The sequence below is a fragment of the Ochotona princeps genome, chromosome 22, assembly GCF_030435755.1.
Source record: "Ochotona princeps isolate mOchPri1 chromosome 22, mOchPri1.hap1, whole genome shotgun sequence".
NCBI classification, from domain to species: domain Eukaryota; kingdom Metazoa; phylum Chordata; class Mammalia; order Lagomorpha; family Ochotonidae; genus Ochotona; species Ochotona princeps.
The window spans coordinates 718,897-735,578 of record NC_080853.1 but is presented as its reverse complement, the minus strand read 5'-3'; the positions used below and the strand labels follow the sequence as shown (position 1 = coordinate 735,578).

The following is a 16,682-nucleotide window of genomic DNA, read 5'->3' as shown; positions in this document are numbered from 1 at the left end:
GCAGGGAGAGGTCCCAGTGAGAGGCAGAGGAGGGGGCCCCCTGCAGTTCCTCCCAACTCCCACGTCTCTACCTGGGGGTGGCGCAGCAGGGTGGGCTCTGCTTCAGGGTCCACGGCAGTGGGGGGCCGGGGATGGGGCCCCACGGGGGGCGTCCCTGGCAGGAGCTCTTGCGAGTGTGTGATGGGCAGGCCAGGCGGCAGTGGGACCACCTGACAGTCCCTCAGGATGATGGGCTGGGCTGGCTTCGGGAAGCGGGAGGGCAGGCAGCCAGCGCTGTGGACGGACGGTGCAGGTGAGATCTTGGCTTCCCGGCCGGCCAGGCCCCACCCAGCACGCTGGCCCTCCCTGGCCACGCTACCTGCCACGGCCAAAGGCCCCGTGGCTGCTGATGCAGTGCACCTGGGGCTGCACCAGCTCCACACTGAAGTCTTCCAGAGGCACCAGGGTCACGCTGTGCTGTGGACAAACAGATGTAATGCCACCACCACCATGTGGGCCACCCCCAGTGCCCGGAAGCCCCCCACCCGGCCCCTGCCAACCCCAGGACTTCTCAGTCGTGGCCACACAATTCCAGCCCTAGAAACAAGACCCCAGGAAGTACCTGGGACCTCCTGCTGCTCCCCTCAGCTCTAGGAGGGATGCAGGGTCCATGTCCCCAGGGCATTAGCCCGTGGAAAAAATGAGCCTCACCAGGAAAAAATGAGCCTGCTGGGCTGTAAGCCGGATGCTGGCCTCAGAGTTCAGGTGGAAGACAGCCAGGTGGCGCTGCGAGTCCAGCGTGAGGCCCCTGCACAGGGTGCTGGGAGCGGAGGACAGTTGTCAACCAGTGGGAAATGGCTGCTGCTGGGGTGAGGCAGGAGTGGGCAGCCAGGCCTCCCAACCCACCTGTATGGGCAGGGATGGAGGGTGAGTGCCCCCTCCTGCGGGGCTCCCTGGGAAGTGTGCACCGCTACGGCCACCTGCTGGGGGGCACCCTCGCTGGCGTACTCCACCACCAGGGCATAGCGGCCTGGCCTCAGCACAGGCACCTGCAGTTGGGCATCCACCTGGGGGAGGCAGGTGGTCAGACGGCACAGCTCGGGCCTTGCCCATGCCTGCTCATGTAGCCACCCCCAACCCCGGGGGCTAAGCCTGGTTGCAGATGGCAGCAGATGGCCGGAGCCCTCCGGATGAATGCTGGCTAGCGCTTAGCCCCAAAGCCCCAGGCCGAGCCCCACAGCTGCCCCGCCCCAGGGCTGGGACACGCACATCACTGCCCGTGCAGGCGGCCAGGAGCGGGTGCGAGGGACTCAGGCGCTCCAGGCTGCAGGGCCGCGGCAAGCTGTTGTCGTGGCCACACAGGGCCTCCCCACCAGCGGCCGAGGGAAAGCCGTCCAGCGGGAGGTGGGCATACAGGAGGCAGCTGTGGAGGGGACACAGCGGTCAGCAGCAGGCCTGGAGGCCAGCTTCGCCTGTTCCCCCACTGCCCCAGGCAGGCCCTCACTTCTCTCCAGAGCTCCGGGCAGGGGCGTGGGCCAGGCAGGCCTCCGTCACCCGCAGCTGCAGCAGGGCGGCCTCGTAGTAGGCACTGGGCAGCAGAACCACGTAGTCCTGGGGGAGAAGGGGGCTGGGTTGCCAGGCCTGTGGCTGAGGCCAAGGCCCCTCCCACCCCTTCCTGGGCCCCGGCCTCACCAAGAGCACTCCTTCCGCTTCCACGAGCAGGGACCAGGAGCCAGGGTGCAGCACGAAGGGCTCCCCGAAGCCTGTCCGGGGCACGGTGAGGAAGGCGGGCTCTGTGCTGGGCGGAAAAGCCATGGACTGGCTCTGCTCTGTGCCTGGGGGCCGAGCGGGAGCCTGAATCAGCCCTGGGCCCCGGCCATACCCACACACGGCAAAGCTGGCTGGGGGACGTGAGAAGGGGCTGGACTAGGCTGGCAGCGGGACTGCCCACTCACAGTTGGTGCACGTGGCTAGCACTCCCTCCTCGCGCACAGACACCCGGCCACTGACAACAGCTGGCCCCCGGTTCACATAGCGGAAGACAAGCCGGAAGAGGTCAGGGGAGGTCAAGTTCAGCCTGCTCACAATCCTGGGCTGGGATGGGCACTAAGCATCAGGCTCTGTCCACGGTGACCACGGGACAAAGGCAGAAGCCAGGAGACGGGACCACGGGGCCACTCACCTGGATGGGCGACATCTGAGCATAGCCCCTCCAGCTGAACCCCTCGAACTCCAGGGGGTTGAAGCCAAAGCGCACAGCGCGGCCCTCAGGCGTGGCCGCCTCCTCCAGCTCCAGCCGCAGGTGGTGCAGGTCCGGCACGTAGTGGTCCTTTGTGGGCCTGGTCATGGCAGGGGTGGTCAGTGCCAGGGCGGGGGTGTGGGAAGGCCCAGGGCAGCACTGCTGTTGGGGGCACCTACTCGCTGCACGTGGGGCCCTGGGTGTTGGGGCGGCACCGGCAGGCCCCCGTCTTGGCTTCGCAGCTCTGGCCTAGGGCACCGCCAACGTCACAGCGGCAACCTGCAGGGAGGGGAGCAGGGTCAGGTACCACCAGGCCATCCAGCTGCCTGCCCTTACACTTCTGGCGATGCACTGCTCCCCAGGGACTGCCTCTCCCCATCCCCCCCAGGCCAGGCCCTCCCAGTGCCCAGGAGCTGGGGTCCCAGCCCACGGCCGTCTCACGCCACAGGGGCCAGGCCCCAGGTACTCACTACGACAGCCGAAGTAGTCGGCCTGCTCGAGGCCGAAGTAGCCATCCTTGCAGGCTGCGCAGGTCTGAGTGCACACGTGGGGCTTGCAGAAGCATTGGCCGGTGCCCTGCAGCAGCAGGACGGGAGCTGGGTGAGCTCGGATCCTACCCCTGCCCGCTGCCCCCAGCGCCTGGAGCCCCACACTCACCGCCTGACACTCAGCACCTCCGCCCACCGTGCCCCTGGGGTCGCAGTGACAGCCTGGAGAGGGCAGAGCAGGCCTGAGTGGGCAGGGCTGGACCCCGATCCCTCCAGCTCCCTACGGCCCCTCAAGCCTCACCCCAGCCTCCCATGGCCTGCTCCCAACAGCACACTCACGGGCACAGCCCTCGGGGTGACTGGGGCTCAGCCCCCAGAAGCCGGCTTTGCAGCGCTCACAGCTCGGCCCCTCCACGTGGGCTCGGCACACACAGAGGGCTTGCGCCTGTGTGGAGACAGGACCAGGGTCAGGGGGCCCTGCAACCACACGGCAGGCAGGAACTTTCCACTGGGCCTTGGCACCCTGCCCGCCCCCAGACCCAACACGGCAGCCTCAGACTCACCTCAGGAAGGGAGGGCTCAGCCGGGGCCAGGCCAGCAGGATGACAGGCACCGACTGTGGAGAGTCAGGCCTCAGTGAGTCACCTCCCAGGGACAGACCCCAGGGATCCCCCAGCCCGGTGGGACCACCCCTTCACACACACACACACACTCACACGTGAACATGCATGACAAGAGCGACCTGCACAGTGTGACCGGCCATGCAAACGGGCGGGATCGTGGCTATGACCGTAGGACACGCCCTCAGCACGGCCTGCACCCTCACTCACCCTCGCAGACGGGGAAGTTGTAAGCGCCAGGCACACATGTGTCGCACCGCAGGCCTTCCACCCGGGGCCGGCAGCTGCACTGCCCACTCCGCAGGTCACAGGTGGTATGCAGGGAGCCAGCAGGGGAGCACTGGCAGGCTATGTAAGGGGCCAGGCCAGGGTGAGGGCTCAGCGCACACCTACCCCGTCCCGGCTTACCCCCGACCCAGCCCCGCACTCACGGACGCAGTCAGGGAAGCCGTGGAAGCCAGGGCTGCACTCCTGGCAGGTGGTGCCCGTGTAGCCGGGGCGGCAGCGACACAGGCCCATGGGCCCACACAGCTGCTCCAGGGCGCCCCGGGGGTCGCACACACAGGCTGCAGGGAGGTGGGGAGCAGATCAGGCATGCTGCCATGGTGACTCCCCAGGCCCTGCCCTGGGGCCCTGCTCACCATGGCAGTCAGGGTAGCTGTGGTGGCCCGGGCGGCAGTGGTCACAGTGGGCACCGTCAAACCCAGGCCGGCACAGGCAGCGTCCAGCCTCATCGCAGCCCTCGGGCAGGGTCCCGGTGGGGCTGCAGCCGCACACTGGGGCAGAGGGGTGTTACCAAGCTCCAGTCAGGGCCAGCTCTGCTCCCAGGATCTCCCACCCACACCCACTCAGAGCGTCACTCACGTTGGCAGAGGGGGTAGTGGAAGTAGCCGGGTGCACAGCGGTCACACGCAGCCCCCTCAAAGCCCAGCCTGCAGCTGCACCGGCCCGAGTCGGGGTCACAGAGGCCGTCAGCCACGCCAGGACCGGAGCAAGGGCACGCTGCAGGGTGGGGAGCAGTATGTCAGACAGCAGCCGGGCGAGGTCAGGCTGGGGTGTTGGGACACGCAGGGGGCCGGGCAGGGGGTGCTGGCCTCGGGTCAGGCAGGGCAAGACTCACGCTGGCAGCCGGGGCCATGGAAGCCAGGGGCACAGAGCTCACAGTGGGCACCCTGGAAGTTGGGTTTGCACACACAGCGGCCCACGCGTGGGTCCTTCCGGCAAGCGTTGCCCTCGGTGCCAGCGGCGCTGCAGTCACAGTCTGGGAATGGTGGGAGTTGGGGGAGGCTCGATGGCTCCAAAAGCCCAGCTGCCCTCCCTCCAGCCACAGAACGCGGAAGCACAGCCACAGAACTGCCCTTCACCTGTGCTCCCCTGAGATTTGTAGGTTTTCTGGGGTGAATTCACACCGTTTGCACAAGTGACAAGTCCCCTGTCCCCTTCTCAGCAGGTGCACCACGGGCGGGGCCCAAGGAACTTACTCACTATCTGTCCGGCCGGCAGCACCTGCTCCCCCGTGTCGTTGTGAGGAAATGAGGCCAGCGCTGAGGGGGCGACACCGCGTGTGGGCCGGGCTGTCCGGCCCAGCGCCCCGCCCCACCCCACCTGGCAGCGTCCTCACGGTAGCACTGCGGGAAGCCCACGAAGCCCTCGGCACACGCGTCACACTGCTCCCCCGTGAAGTTGGGCCGGCAGGAGCAGCGGCCGGTCAGGTCCTCACACGTCCCATCCATGGAGTCCAACTCACAGCTGCAGGCTGGAGGGAGCAGAGATCAGGATGTCCTGAGAGCCTTGGGCCCGGGGCCTCCAGGCTGTGAGGGGTGGGAGGTGCAGGGCCCGGGGCCGCCAGGCAAGGTGCTCCCCCAGACCAGACTCCTCCTTAACCTCCGCCTTCCCCACGAGGCTCAGCCTCCTGCGCTGAGGCAGCCACGGCCAGCAGGGGTGCCCACTCACGCTGGCAGACGTGCGGCGAGTCCAGGGCCTGGTCCGGGGCACGGTAGAAGCCGGGCAGGCAGCGCTCACAGTTGATGCCCGTGGTGTGGTGCTGGGGGGAGGGGATGCCAAGTGACCATGCCCCAGCCCCTGGCTCATCCCCCCCGCCGGCCCCCTGGCCTACCTGGGGGGAGGGGACGCCGAGTGACCATGCCCCAGCCCCTGGCTAGTCCCCACCCCCCAGCCCCTGGCTTGTCCCCACCCCGGCCCCCTGGCCTACCTGGCAGTCCATGCAGACGCCCCCTCCCTGGTAGATGTTGTCTTGGTCCTGGCTGGCATGGCGCTGCGCCACCTCGGGGTCGTAGTAACAGGCGTGGGCGTGGGCGTGGCAGTTACAGGCTGGGAGGGGCTCCGTGTCAGCACACAGCATGACCCCAGCATATCCCAGCATATCCACGCACCACAAGGCATTAGCACGCGAATGTGGGTGACACAACCCACAAAGCACTGGGGCACAAGCTTGCACACGTGTGCACGGGAGCAGGGGGACACAGCCCCGACCCCCCTGGCAGCCACACACACGAGGGCACGGGAGCCACAGGGGCACACACACGGGCATAAGGAAGTGCACTCACGCTGGCACTCGTTGGCACTGTCGGTGGTGGCCGGTCTCCACGGCTGCTGGTTGAAGCCAGGACAGCAGCGGTCGCACGAACCCCCACACGTGTTGTGCTGGCAGGCACACTGCAGCCTGAAGGGATGCCAGACGCCGGCTCACACCCACCAGGAGCCCAAGCTTTGGCCCCTGCCCCAGGGGAGCCCGTGGCAACCTCGGGCCACCACTGACTGGTCAGCGCATTCCTTCCCGCCCCAGCCAGGAGACAGGAGCCCAGGTACACCCTTTAGGGCCCACATCTCGCCCTGCTGGCAGCCCGGGATCCCCCAGGCACCCCCAGGCACAGGGCGAGGGGCCAAGGGCTGTGCCCTTTGCACTACGCACACTGAGCCGGAGACTGGAGCCCTGCCTGCCGCGCCAATGTGTCTGAGGGTGCGCTCAGACACAGCCTGAGGGGGGTGACGGGAGGAGGGGGAAGTGGAAAAAGGTCCCAGGTACAGGCAGCAGGTAGAATCACCACCTGCAATGCCACTACCCCACAGGGGTGCGGGTTCGAGTCTCAGCTGATCCACTTTGACCCAGCTCCTGAGGAAGCAGCAGAGGACAGCACTGTCCTTGGGTCCCTTCAGCCACGTGGGAGACCCAGAGGGAGCTCCAGGCTCCAGACCTCAGCCTGACCCAGCTCCAGTCACTATGGCCATCTGGGGAGCGAACCAGCAGGTGGCCAGGGGTCTGGGAGCAGGGATCAAGGGTCCAACATCTCCCTGGCACATCCAATAGGGAGCCCAAGATCTTGGGGCTGGGGCAAGGCGGCAGGTGCAGCCCACAGGCTGGGCAGGGCCAGCTCACCTGAAAGGCTCTGCAGGGTCCCTGGCATCACAGACGTCCGCGTGGCCATGGCAGACACAACGACCGCCAACACTGATATCCTTGATGCTGTAATAGTACTGCGCCCAGAGCCCCATGAGTGCCACGGCCCACTCCAGCACCCAGGCCCCTGCAGCCAGGGCCAGCCCTGCAGGCCATGTGCCACCCCCCAGCCAGGTGCCCACTGGTCACTCCTGGTCCCGGCTGCAGCTCACCCGACGGGTGACAGTGGGGTCCCGCAGCGCCTTGCCCATCAGGTGGCCCAGCAGTGTGTTTGTGCGCAGGAAACGCAGGCGGACGTTGGTGGCCTTGGTGAACTCGCGCAGCAGCGGCGAGTACGAGAAGTTCATGGCCCCCGGACGCCCGTTCACCAGCGATACCACGATCTGCATGCCACAGGAGCCAAGTTGAGCCCCTGCCCACCCTGTCGCCCACCTGCCGGGGCATGGCCAGCCGCCCCACCCACCTGCCCATCCACCCGCCCAGGAATGGCCAGCTGCCCCACCCACCTGCCCATCCACCCACCCAGGAATGGCCAGCCACCCCACCCACCTGCCCATCCACCTGCCCGGGCGTGGCCAGCCGCCCCACCCGCCGTGTGGCCCAGCTGCCCCACCTGCCCTCTGCCCACCCGCCTGCCCGGGTACCTCGCCGTTCTCCAGGGGCACAATACGAGAGTACTCTGTGCTGCAGATGGCGTCGTCATCCCGAGTGATGCGCTGCAGGGTTTGTGGCCCGAAGCGCTCCAGGCAATCCCTCTTGGAGGCTGCAAGCCGGGTGGGTGTGAATTGCCTTGCCCAGCCCAAGGGGCTGCCGCCGGGCACTTTCCTAAACAGATTTGGAGCTGCATTCCCCGGGACCACCACCCCTCAGGTCGTCCCCAACTGCCCGGGAAGACAGCCTTTCCCTGCAGGGGACAGGCCAGCATGCGTGGAGGACAGGCGTCCAGGCCTGTCTCCCAGGCAACGTGGGGAGGGATGATCCAGGCCTCCCTCTCCTGACCCAACAGCGAGGCCAGCAGGAAGTGCAAGGGAGCCCAGTGTGCCACTGATGACTGGACTATGAGGGACAGCCCTGAACCCCAGTGGTCAGGGGCCTCTGGCCCTCCGCAAGGGCACCCCCAGCCCTGGAGATACTCACAGGCAAAGAACTGCCAAGGCCGATAGGTGTGGCCAAAGTCTGTGGAACGTTCCAGCACCCAGAGGTCCGGCCGAGGGGAGTTGGCAAACTTGATCAGCACATAGGCCACGTGAAAAACCTGTGGGTCAGCAGAGTGGGGGAGGGGCAGAGAAGGGGGTGGTGAATGGGGGAGGGGCAGAGAAGGGGCAGAGTGGGGGAGGGGCAGAGAAGGGGGATGGTGAATGGGGGAGGACAGTGAGGGAAGGGACACGCAGGGTTGGAGAAGGACAGAGGGCAAGGGGGGACGGTGAGTGGAACATGGCGCCTGGCCCTCCATACTCCCTGTTCTGTCAGTGTGGGTTCACGCAGGTGCAATGGGGTCTCTGCCCTTTGCAGGACCAAGGAGGGAACAGCTTCCCAGAGGGGCCCCTGGGGCCTGAGCAAGAGTAGGTGGTGTGGTTACTCATTACTATGTCAATTAATTCCATAATGATGTAAATTTTTGCTGATGGTAATGTTACAGCTTTTAGTTGATACTCTGCTGGCTCTGTCTTCAGACCAGAGAGGATATACCTAAGAAGCCGCTGAACTTGACTGGACAATAAGATGCTGGACTCCATGTCTGGTATATGCTTGCAATGGGGGAATCTCAACTGAACTTGAACTGTGGTTATGCAACAAGGTGGAGGAATCCACCATGGAGGGAGGGTTTGGGGAGGGGTGGGGGGAATCCCAGTACCTATGAAACTGTGTCACATAATACAATGTAATTAATGAATAAATTAAAAAAAAACATTTAAGTCCTGTGACAGTGACACTTTCTAAGGTGGCTGTATTTTATTAATCTCCTTTTCAGTGATGTTTTACAAGTAGATAAGAACAAATAGAATTGTGTTAAAATTTTGAAAGAAAAAAAGAGTAGGTGGTGGTCCTGGGGGAGACGGGCCCAGGGCACAGCACCCCATCCGTGAAGCCTCAGTGGCCCTGGCCTCCCCTTACCTAATGACCGCCCCAACACTAGGATGCGGGACAGAAGGCAAGCAGAAGGGCCCGCCCAGAGCTGAGCCCTGCCCAGGCATCTGCCCACCTCCTGCTCTCGGCCAGAGGTGCCCAAGACCCAGCTTTGGCCTGTCTGGTCCTAACCTCGAGACCCAGGTCTGCACGTCCGGGCTTTGTGGGCCCCTCCTCAACAGTGGCCTGGCCAGCCCTGGCCTTGAGAGCCCAGAGGACCCCTCTGGACACCTTCTTGGGGCAGTCCAACCTGACTGCCATCCACCCCAGCCCCTGGGACCTCCTGGCTCTCCACGTCCCCGCTGTATGGCCCCAGCACCACATACACTCAGTGCCTAGACGGCCCCAAGCACCAATCCCTCCCCTGTTGAGTGCAGGCCTAGCACACCCTAACTGCCCATCTCCCATCAGGGGCATAATGCCACCTGGCAAGCGCTATCAGCCAGGGGGATATGGGGGCCCAGACTGTGCAGGGTCTACAGTTGCCCCACATGAGCCCAAGGCAGCCTGAGGTGGTGGTGGGGAACCACAGACCCTCCGGCTACAGCCCAGGGGAGTCCTGAGTCCAGGAGGATTGGGAGAGGGGGGACAGGGTCACAGCCGCCAAACCACCTGAACCCCAACCTTGCACCCGGGTCTTTGCACAGCCAAGCCACAACACCCGCATCCTGGGAGCCTGGGCATGCTGCCTGGGACCCACCCCTGCCTTTCCCTGGGCAGCAGCCTGGCTGGCCAGCTGGCCACTCCTCCCCGCCCTCCCGTGTCCTCCCCAGCTGGGGCACTGGCGCAAAGCTGACTCCAAGTCCCAGACGGGCAGGGCCTGGAGGCACAGAGGCTGAGGGACCTCAGCCAGCAGGCCAGCCAGCACACAGGGCCCTGACCGGCTGCAGACATGGTCAGGGCAGGGCCCTGGCTGCCTGGGGTGCCCCGGTGCCCCTGACCAACCGGTGCCCTCGGCGTGCCCTGCCAAGGCGCAGACCCCAACCTCCCTGGGCGCAGCCGCCCTCCCAGCCACCCCAGCGCACTGCCAGCACCGCTGACCTTTCGTTGCCGTGCACTCTGCAGAAAGGGGAAAAAAAAAAAAGCTTTTTAAAGCAAAAGCAAAACAAAAGCAGCCGGTTATTTTTAAAATCCTGGCTATTCAGGGTGGGCACGCCTCCAGGACAGCAGCCAGGGCTGCCTCTTGGCCAGGCCAGACCTCGGAAAGGACCGGAGAGGGGCTGTGCTCCCGGGACCCCTGCCTGGGAGGGTTGGCTCAGGGCTGTGCAGCCTGGACGGTCCGTTCCTGCCCAGGCCTGGGGCTCGGGGGCAGGTGCACAGACCACACCTTGACCAGTGGCACACTCCTGAGAGCTCTGGGAAACAGGTGCCACCTGGCATGGTAAAAGACAATCCAGTTGGGCTGGGACTGGCACCACAGTGAGAACCCGGAGGCGGGCAGGGTCCTCACAGGCTCCGTGCGGCAGCCCCGTGGACCAGGGAACAGATATGGGCTGGCTGCCGTGCGGCCTCAGGGCTGGTACTGGTGCAATGCCGGTTCTGGTGAGTGACCGCGCCCATCCGGCAATGTGACTCAGCAGCCCAGTTCTGACTCAGCGCTGGCCTGCAGCAAGGAGGCCCAGCGCCAGCACCCAGCGAAAGCACCCAGCGCCAGCCGGGGTCCCAGGCCATGCCGACCGGAGGCAGGAAGTCCTTCCTCACTCTGAGCATCCGGGCCAGCGCCCTTGGACCCACGCCCTGACCCCTCCAGTGCCCAGATCAGGACGTCAGCCAGTCCAAGTGTGCCCTCCCCCTGGCAGGCATCCCATCTGGAAGAGCTGCTGGCCCCACTGCGGGGGGCAGGGACAGTCTGCCCCGGAACAGGATTGGGGCGACTGTCCATCCAGGTCCACAGCTGGGCCAGCCCAGTGCTGGGAGGTCATGGACACCCCAGTTGGCTCAAGCTCAGGTGTGTGGGGGCCTCCCAGGACATACGTACAAGCCCAGCTCGACGGGACAGAGCAGGACTCCCGGCCCCCCAGCAGCCCAGGTCAGGCCAGTCACTCGGCCAAGGCCACAGGAAGCATTGTTTATCCAAGGGGACCCCACGGCTGAAACCCAAACAGTTTAGTCTCAGCTGCGCCGTGTGTGCTGGGAAAGCCAGCAATGGGTGAGTTTGTTTAAAAATCAGGGGCTCTGGGCAGGTCAGGTCCACGTGCCCAGAGCGAGCGAGAAGGCGTAAGACTCTGCCCTGGGCCAGTTGGGGGCTGCCCAGCCCCAGCCCAAGGACCCCCACCCTGGAGCCTCGCCCTGCACCGGTGCCCAACGCTGGACTCCATAACCACAGCCCTGCCAGGTGCACTTCCTGCCTCTGGCCCGGGCAGCCCCACTGACCTCCCTAGGGTCCCGGCCACACGGCCAAGTGCCCAGCAGGATGCAGGGAGCCATGCCAGAGGCTCCTGGGGGGCTGACCCTGTACCCCCTGATGCTCCCTGCCTCTAGTTACAAGGAAGTATGAAGCCACAGGCCTAGGCAGCCAGACCACCCTCCCTGGTGACCACACAGGATCCCAGCAATAGGTCACTCCATACTGGCACCATCCCTCTGCCAACGCCCGGGGAGGGCACAGCTGACCCCTCGCTCCCTAGATAACCCTCAGCCAGGCAGCTCCAGGCTCAGTCAAGCCTCTGCCCCCCACCCCCGGCTGGGCCTGGCCCACACTCCTGGCCTTCACTCAGCAGCCCCACCTGCCCCTGCCCCAAGGGAACGAACACTCCTCATCCCAGGAGGGGGCTGACGGCCCGGATCTGGGGGGCTGCTGACGACAGCACCCCTCAGGAGATCAGAGGGACACCATGGGGTGGTACATGGCACTGTGGCGAAGGCGAGGGCACCCAGCAGGGCAGGGCGGGGAGTGCCCCAGGCATGGGGTCTGTGTGCAACTGGCCAGAAAGCCCACTCCCAGGCTCCCAAAGCTCCCAGAGGACCCCAGGAGAAGCAAGATGCTGAAACAACCAGAGTTGCTGAGCCCCCTGTGTGCTCCCCGGCTCTGGCCGAGGGCCCCCCTCCACAGGCCGCCGGGTGTGAGGTCTCAGTGACACACAGGAAACCCCGCAGTGCCCGCTACCCCCTCCCGGGCATCCGCTAGAACAAAGGCTTGGCCGCCTGTGGCATGGGAGGGCTGGGCCCGCTCAGCCACACCTCACTTCCTGATGGGGGCCAGCCACGCCCCAGGACCAGCGCCCCAGAGGCTGCCCCACCCCAGTGGGAGAACCTCAGGAGGTGCTACACACAGTGTCCCAGCTCACACCACTGCCCTGCCCAGGGCACCACTCTGGACCTCAGACGGACGAGGGGCCCTCAGCAAGCAGCACCCTTGGCATAGGGCAGTGGGAGGGGCTACAGAGTCAGCTGGGCACCCCTTCCTCACAGACCCAGGGGCACCAAGAGCCTCGTTTTAACCCAGGAAGAAGCTGGACCAATGTGTGCCCCGGGCCCGGCAACTGCCAAGCTCACTCCCAATGCTGACGCAAGGGGGGTCCTGGCATTGGATGGTCTGAACGCCAGCCCCCGGCCCCCACATCTCCTTTGGGTCAACAAAGCACTGTGCCCAGGCAGACTGGCCCCACCCCCAGCAGGGCTTGCCCCGTGCAGGAGGGTCAGGGAGGAGCCCAGGCAGATGGGGGCTCCAGGGTCCCTCTGGGTTCCAGGGGCAGAGCAGGGGGGTGGCTGGGGCAGGGAGGGCAGCCCAGATATGATGGAAAACAGCGAGACCAGGGGTAAGGACCCTCCATCCCACCCTCCCCACATGGGGACATGGGCCTCAGGTCTCCTGGGTATCCCAGGCCACCTGCAGGACTTGAGCCTCCCCCCTACCCCAAGCTGCCCGGGGGGCCAGGAGGAGCCAAAACCCATGGGTCACAGCCCAGGATGACAGGGGCCTGGATGGGAGGCCTGGACGTCAGAGCAGGCCACAGCCCCATCCCGGAGCTCAGGCCAGCAGCTCCAAGCTCAGCTTCTCCCACCTGCCCCACCCCCAAACAGCACGGCCAGCCCACTCCACAGGCCAGGCACCTGCCCAGGAGGAATGCTGGAGGCCCAGACCTGCCTTGGGGAGTTCCAGACCTGCCTTGGGGAGTCCCTCATCTCTTGGAGGTCCTACTCTGCTCCCTGCCCAGGCTCATAGGCCCAACAGGGCAGCAGCCAGACTGCATCCGCAGCACAGGTATCTTAGGAATGTCCACTTCCACATTCCTGGGGCCACTCCCACAGCCGCCAGGAATTCCTGAGTAAGCACCAGGGCACCCCCAGCCCAGCTCTGCTCCCAGGAACCTCTGAGAGTACCTCAGGGGATGGGTCTGAAGAGCTGGCCCCAGCACCCACTGCCTCACGGGGGCCCGCCCACTCTCCCCAGGGGGGCTGTACCTGGCCCAGGTCCAGGGTAATGTTGACTTCGTTGAACTCCAGGCCGCGGGACAGGGGCGGGCTCTGCCACCAACGCTCCGTGCCGTCAATGGCATTGCTGGCTGGGTGGGCCTTGTTGCTGTTAGCAGCCATGCAGATGTCACAGTACTGGCCCTGCGGGGAGATGTCCAGGTGGCCAGAAGGCTCATATGCCCACTGCCCCTCTACAGTCACCTCCTGCCCAAGAGCACTCGAGGTACCCTTGACACGGGCTCCCAGACATGGTGCCCACGGACCATGAGCCCACACCACAGGGCAGGAAGGCGGGGATCAGCGAGCAGAGGGCCTCTCCAGGGGGTGGAGGGTCAGTGCAGCCTCCACGGCGGGCACGGCTCAGGGAAGACATCCCAGGACTTGCTGGGGGAGTAGGCATGTGTGCAGTGTTGCTGAGCCCTGGGTTGGGGCCAAGTCACGGCCACAGCTGAGCCTCAGTGTCCACATCGACAGGGTGGGCTATGTTTGCACCTGCACGGGCCTGGCCATACGCGGATTAGGCCCAGCCACCTGCTAGGGGCCCTGCCCTGGGAGGGGGTGCAGGAAGCTCCTGCAGGGTCCTGGCCTGGGTCCCTGGCAGGAGAGGGGCGGCGCCTGGCCCTGGCTGCCAGCCCAACCCCCACCCCCCACCCCGAGGAAACCAGACCCGCTGGCCCTGCACACAAAGAAGCCCAGGAGACCTGGCCCTGGGGAGGCTCAGGCTGACAGCCAGGAGCGCCCCCTCGCAGCCTCCTGGGGGGCCAGCAGGAGGAGGAGGAAGCGGGTGGGAGGAGCACGGAGATCCCCGTTCCTACAGGCCTCGCAGGCACGCACTGCATGTCCCCGCCTGTCCCTGTCTGTGGAGGGGGGCTCCCCTCCCCCGACCCAGGGCGAGGACACAAAGGAACAAAGCCGGCTTCAGGTGGGCCCTGGGGCAGCTCACACCTCAGAGCCCGACCAGCCAAAGCCCCTTGCACTGCCATCCCTCAGCTCAGTCTGGAACCCACCCTGAGGGGAGCAGGGCCCTGGGCTCTGCACAACCCAAGAAGCCGGCCCATGCCACCAACTGGGGCCAGGACCAACCACCTAGGGCGCCTGCCCCCACAGCTGTGTCCCAAAGCCCCTTCCAGAGCAGCCACAGAGGGGCTGGAGCAATGGGGACCCCCTGAGAGGTGGCTCCACCCAGGGTGGGGTCCCCCCACCCCAGCCAGCAGGAATAGCGGCCCTGAAACCAAACCTGCACTGGGAGGGGGTGACTGGCTGGGGAGGACAGGCGGTGAGCAGGGCCTGCGGGGAAGGCTGCCTGCTACCCAGGCCCCTCCAGGGACAGGGCACGGCAGGAGGTACAAGGTGGGGCAGCAGGTGCTCAGTCCTGCTGAGGGATGCAGCAACAGGTAGTTCGAGTCCCCCTTGGAAGCCACTACAAGCGCCCCCCACCCCACCCCGCCACTCCCACCCTGGGAGGGCATCCTCACTAGCCCCAGGAGGCAAAGGGTCCTGCAGGAAAAGGGTTGGAAGCGGTGAGGGCACCGCCCACTGCTGGGCTAGCCCAGGGACCCCCCTGAGGCAGGGACAGCCACTGCACCTGCTGCAGCTGCCCACTCTTAACTTGGCGTGGATACCCGGCCAGCACGTGCTGGAAGCTGCTGCGAGCTCTGGGCCGCCCTGCGCTGCCCCAGGGCCCAAGTCCTCGGGGACACCACCCCGCTCGTCCAGGAGCACCCCACCACAAGGGCCCTGTCTACACTGCAAGTAGCTTTGTCCCGTCCACCTCAGCCAGGGAGCAGAAAGCTTGCGGCTGAGAAGTTGCGAGCCCAGGAACGGCTGCAGAGGGAGGAGGGGGCGGCCCGGAGCCTCTGCTGGGGGATGCGCGGCCAGCAAGTGCCCAGTTCCTAGGAGGGTCCGGCAGGGGCGCCTTCCCCCCACCCTTTCCCCAGCTACTCCTCCTCTCCAGCCTCGGCTCTGGGAAGGTGGGGGAAGGTCCCTGGAGATCTCAGCTCAGGTTACACGTCCTCAGGGCTCTCCCAAGGCCGGGATGGGGGGCGGGGATGGCACTAGCTAAGAGACTTCCAACAGCCCAGCTCTTCCATCAGGGGTCCCGCGGTAGGTGGGGCCACCTAACCAAGCCAACAGGGTCAGAGCTGGGGAGGGTCTCCTCTGGAGAGAGGAGACTCTCCGGGTACTAAAGCCACGACTTCCAGCACCTGCTGGGCACAGGCCAGGCCCAGGCCACGGATCACGTGCTTCCACCCCCAGGTCTCCCCAACCTGGTGTAAGTGGAGGGAGTCCCACCAGTCCCCAGACCCCTCTTGGAAAGCCCAGATGCCGCGAAGGGCGCCGCCTCTCCCAGACCACATCCGAGACCGGCAGGTTCCAGCCGGTCCCGAGGGAATGCGGAGGCGTCCGCCCCCACCCCACAGGCAGCCTGCGCCCAGGCCAAGTCCCGCCCTATCCCGATCCCGGACTCGGGGCGCTCGCGGCTTGCCACCTACCCCTCAAGCGTCCCAGTGCCCGAGGAGCGCGGCGCTTGTCTCCCAGCAGGAACGCGCGGGACTGACGGGGGTCCGACAGAGTCCCCCGAAAGATAAAATTCAGGGTTCGGGCCCGAGGGCGCTACCTGGATTCCTCCCGCCGCGGCAACCCTGCCGGAGCCGGGCTGAGCTCCGGGCCCGCGCCCACGTCTCCCACCCCGCGCTCACCTGGATGGTCTGGTTGGGGTCCCCGCCGGCCACGGGTCCCCCCACCAGCTTGCAGTAAAGGTCCTCGGTGGGGCGCGGGGAGCCGTGCGCCGCGGCCTCCTCGCCGCAGGTCGCGGACGCGGTGATGCGGGCGCCCTCGGCCAGGTTGAAGTAAGGCGGGTGCAGGCTAAAGTCGCCGCCCGCGGCGTCCCGCGCCCACGCCGCGCCCAGCAGCGCCAGCCCGGCCAGCAGCAGCGGTGCGGGGGCCTTGCAGCCGCCTAGGGGCAGTGCGCCCCCCGCGCAGCGCCGCGCGCCGCGCCTCGCCATCTTCCCGGCCCGCGGCTCGGCGCTCCAGGGACGGCGAGCGCAACGGGAGCCCCGCGGGTCTGCAGCGCCGAGGCCGGCCGGCTCGCCCCGCCCGCGGACGTCAGGCCCCGCCCCGGCCCGGCCGGGCGCCGGAGCCCCGCACCCCGCGAGGGGGAGGGGCGGCCGGAGGCGCTTAACCCTTCGGACCCCGGCCAGCGGGACTTCCGGAAGGCGCACCTGCTGGCGCCGGGCCAAGCCGTGGGTGCGCACGGCCGCAGCGCCTCCCCAGACCCCGAATGGGGGCTCCCACGCGCTCATCCTGCGCCCCTCATTACTGCCCTAGCCCCTGTTACCTCCTGGGGACCCAGCGCTCCCCACATCCCGCTGGCCTGCGCTGGCCAACGTGCTCTC

At 66.5% G+C, this 16,682-nt stretch overlaps 1 protein-coding gene across 1 annotated transcript in view; it reads right to left on the bottom strand.

Moving 5' to 3' along the window:
- The window catches only part of LAMA5 (laminin subunit alpha 5), a 30,444-nt gene extending 14,149 nt beyond the window's left edge, over positions 1–16,295 (bottom strand). Inside the window, exons 1-30 of the mRNA XM_058679305.1 lie at positions 15,987–16,295; positions 13,276–13,428; positions 7,882–7,999; positions 7,389–7,507; positions 6,957–7,127; positions 6,724–6,821; positions 5,894–6,009; positions 5,539–5,657; positions 5,280–5,370; positions 4,948–5,082; positions 4,808–4,870; positions 4,447–4,587; positions 4,191–4,328; positions 3,968–4,102; positions 3,758–3,892; positions 3,537–3,674; positions 3,270–3,322; positions 3,046–3,151; positions 2,876–2,928; positions 2,689–2,794; positions 2,398–2,497; positions 2,162–2,318; positions 1,935–2,073; positions 1,672–1,814; positions 1,484–1,590; positions 1,249–1,402; positions 886–1,046; positions 691–799; positions 359–456; positions 72–273 (exon numbers count right to left, since the gene is read on the bottom strand). Of these exons, the coding sequence (XP_058535288.1) occupies positions 72–273; positions 359–456; positions 691–799; positions 886–1,046; positions 1,249–1,402; positions 1,484–1,590; positions 1,672–1,814; positions 1,935–2,073; positions 2,162–2,318; positions 2,398–2,497; positions 2,689–2,794; positions 2,876–2,928; positions 3,046–3,151; positions 3,270–3,322; positions 3,537–3,674; positions 3,758–3,892; positions 3,968–4,102; positions 4,191–4,328; positions 4,447–4,587; positions 4,808–4,870; positions 4,948–5,082; positions 5,280–5,370; positions 5,539–5,657; positions 5,894–6,009; positions 6,724–6,821; positions 6,957–7,127; positions 7,389–7,507; positions 7,882–7,999; positions 13,276–13,428; positions 15,987–16,292 (3,864 nt within the window). The 5' untranslated portion in view covers positions 16,293–16,295. The remainder of the gene's footprint in view (positions 1–71; positions 274–358; positions 457–690; positions 800–885; positions 1,047–1,248; positions 1,403–1,483; positions 1,591–1,671; positions 1,815–1,934; positions 2,074–2,161; positions 2,319–2,397; positions 2,498–2,688; positions 2,795–2,875; positions 2,929–3,045; positions 3,152–3,269; positions 3,323–3,536; positions 3,675–3,757; positions 3,893–3,967; positions 4,103–4,190; positions 4,329–4,446; positions 4,588–4,807; positions 4,871–4,947; positions 5,083–5,279; positions 5,371–5,538; positions 5,658–5,893; positions 6,010–6,723; positions 6,822–6,956; positions 7,128–7,388; positions 7,508–7,881; positions 8,000–13,275; positions 13,429–15,986) is intronic.
- Positions 16,296–16,682: the final 387 nt, after the last annotated feature.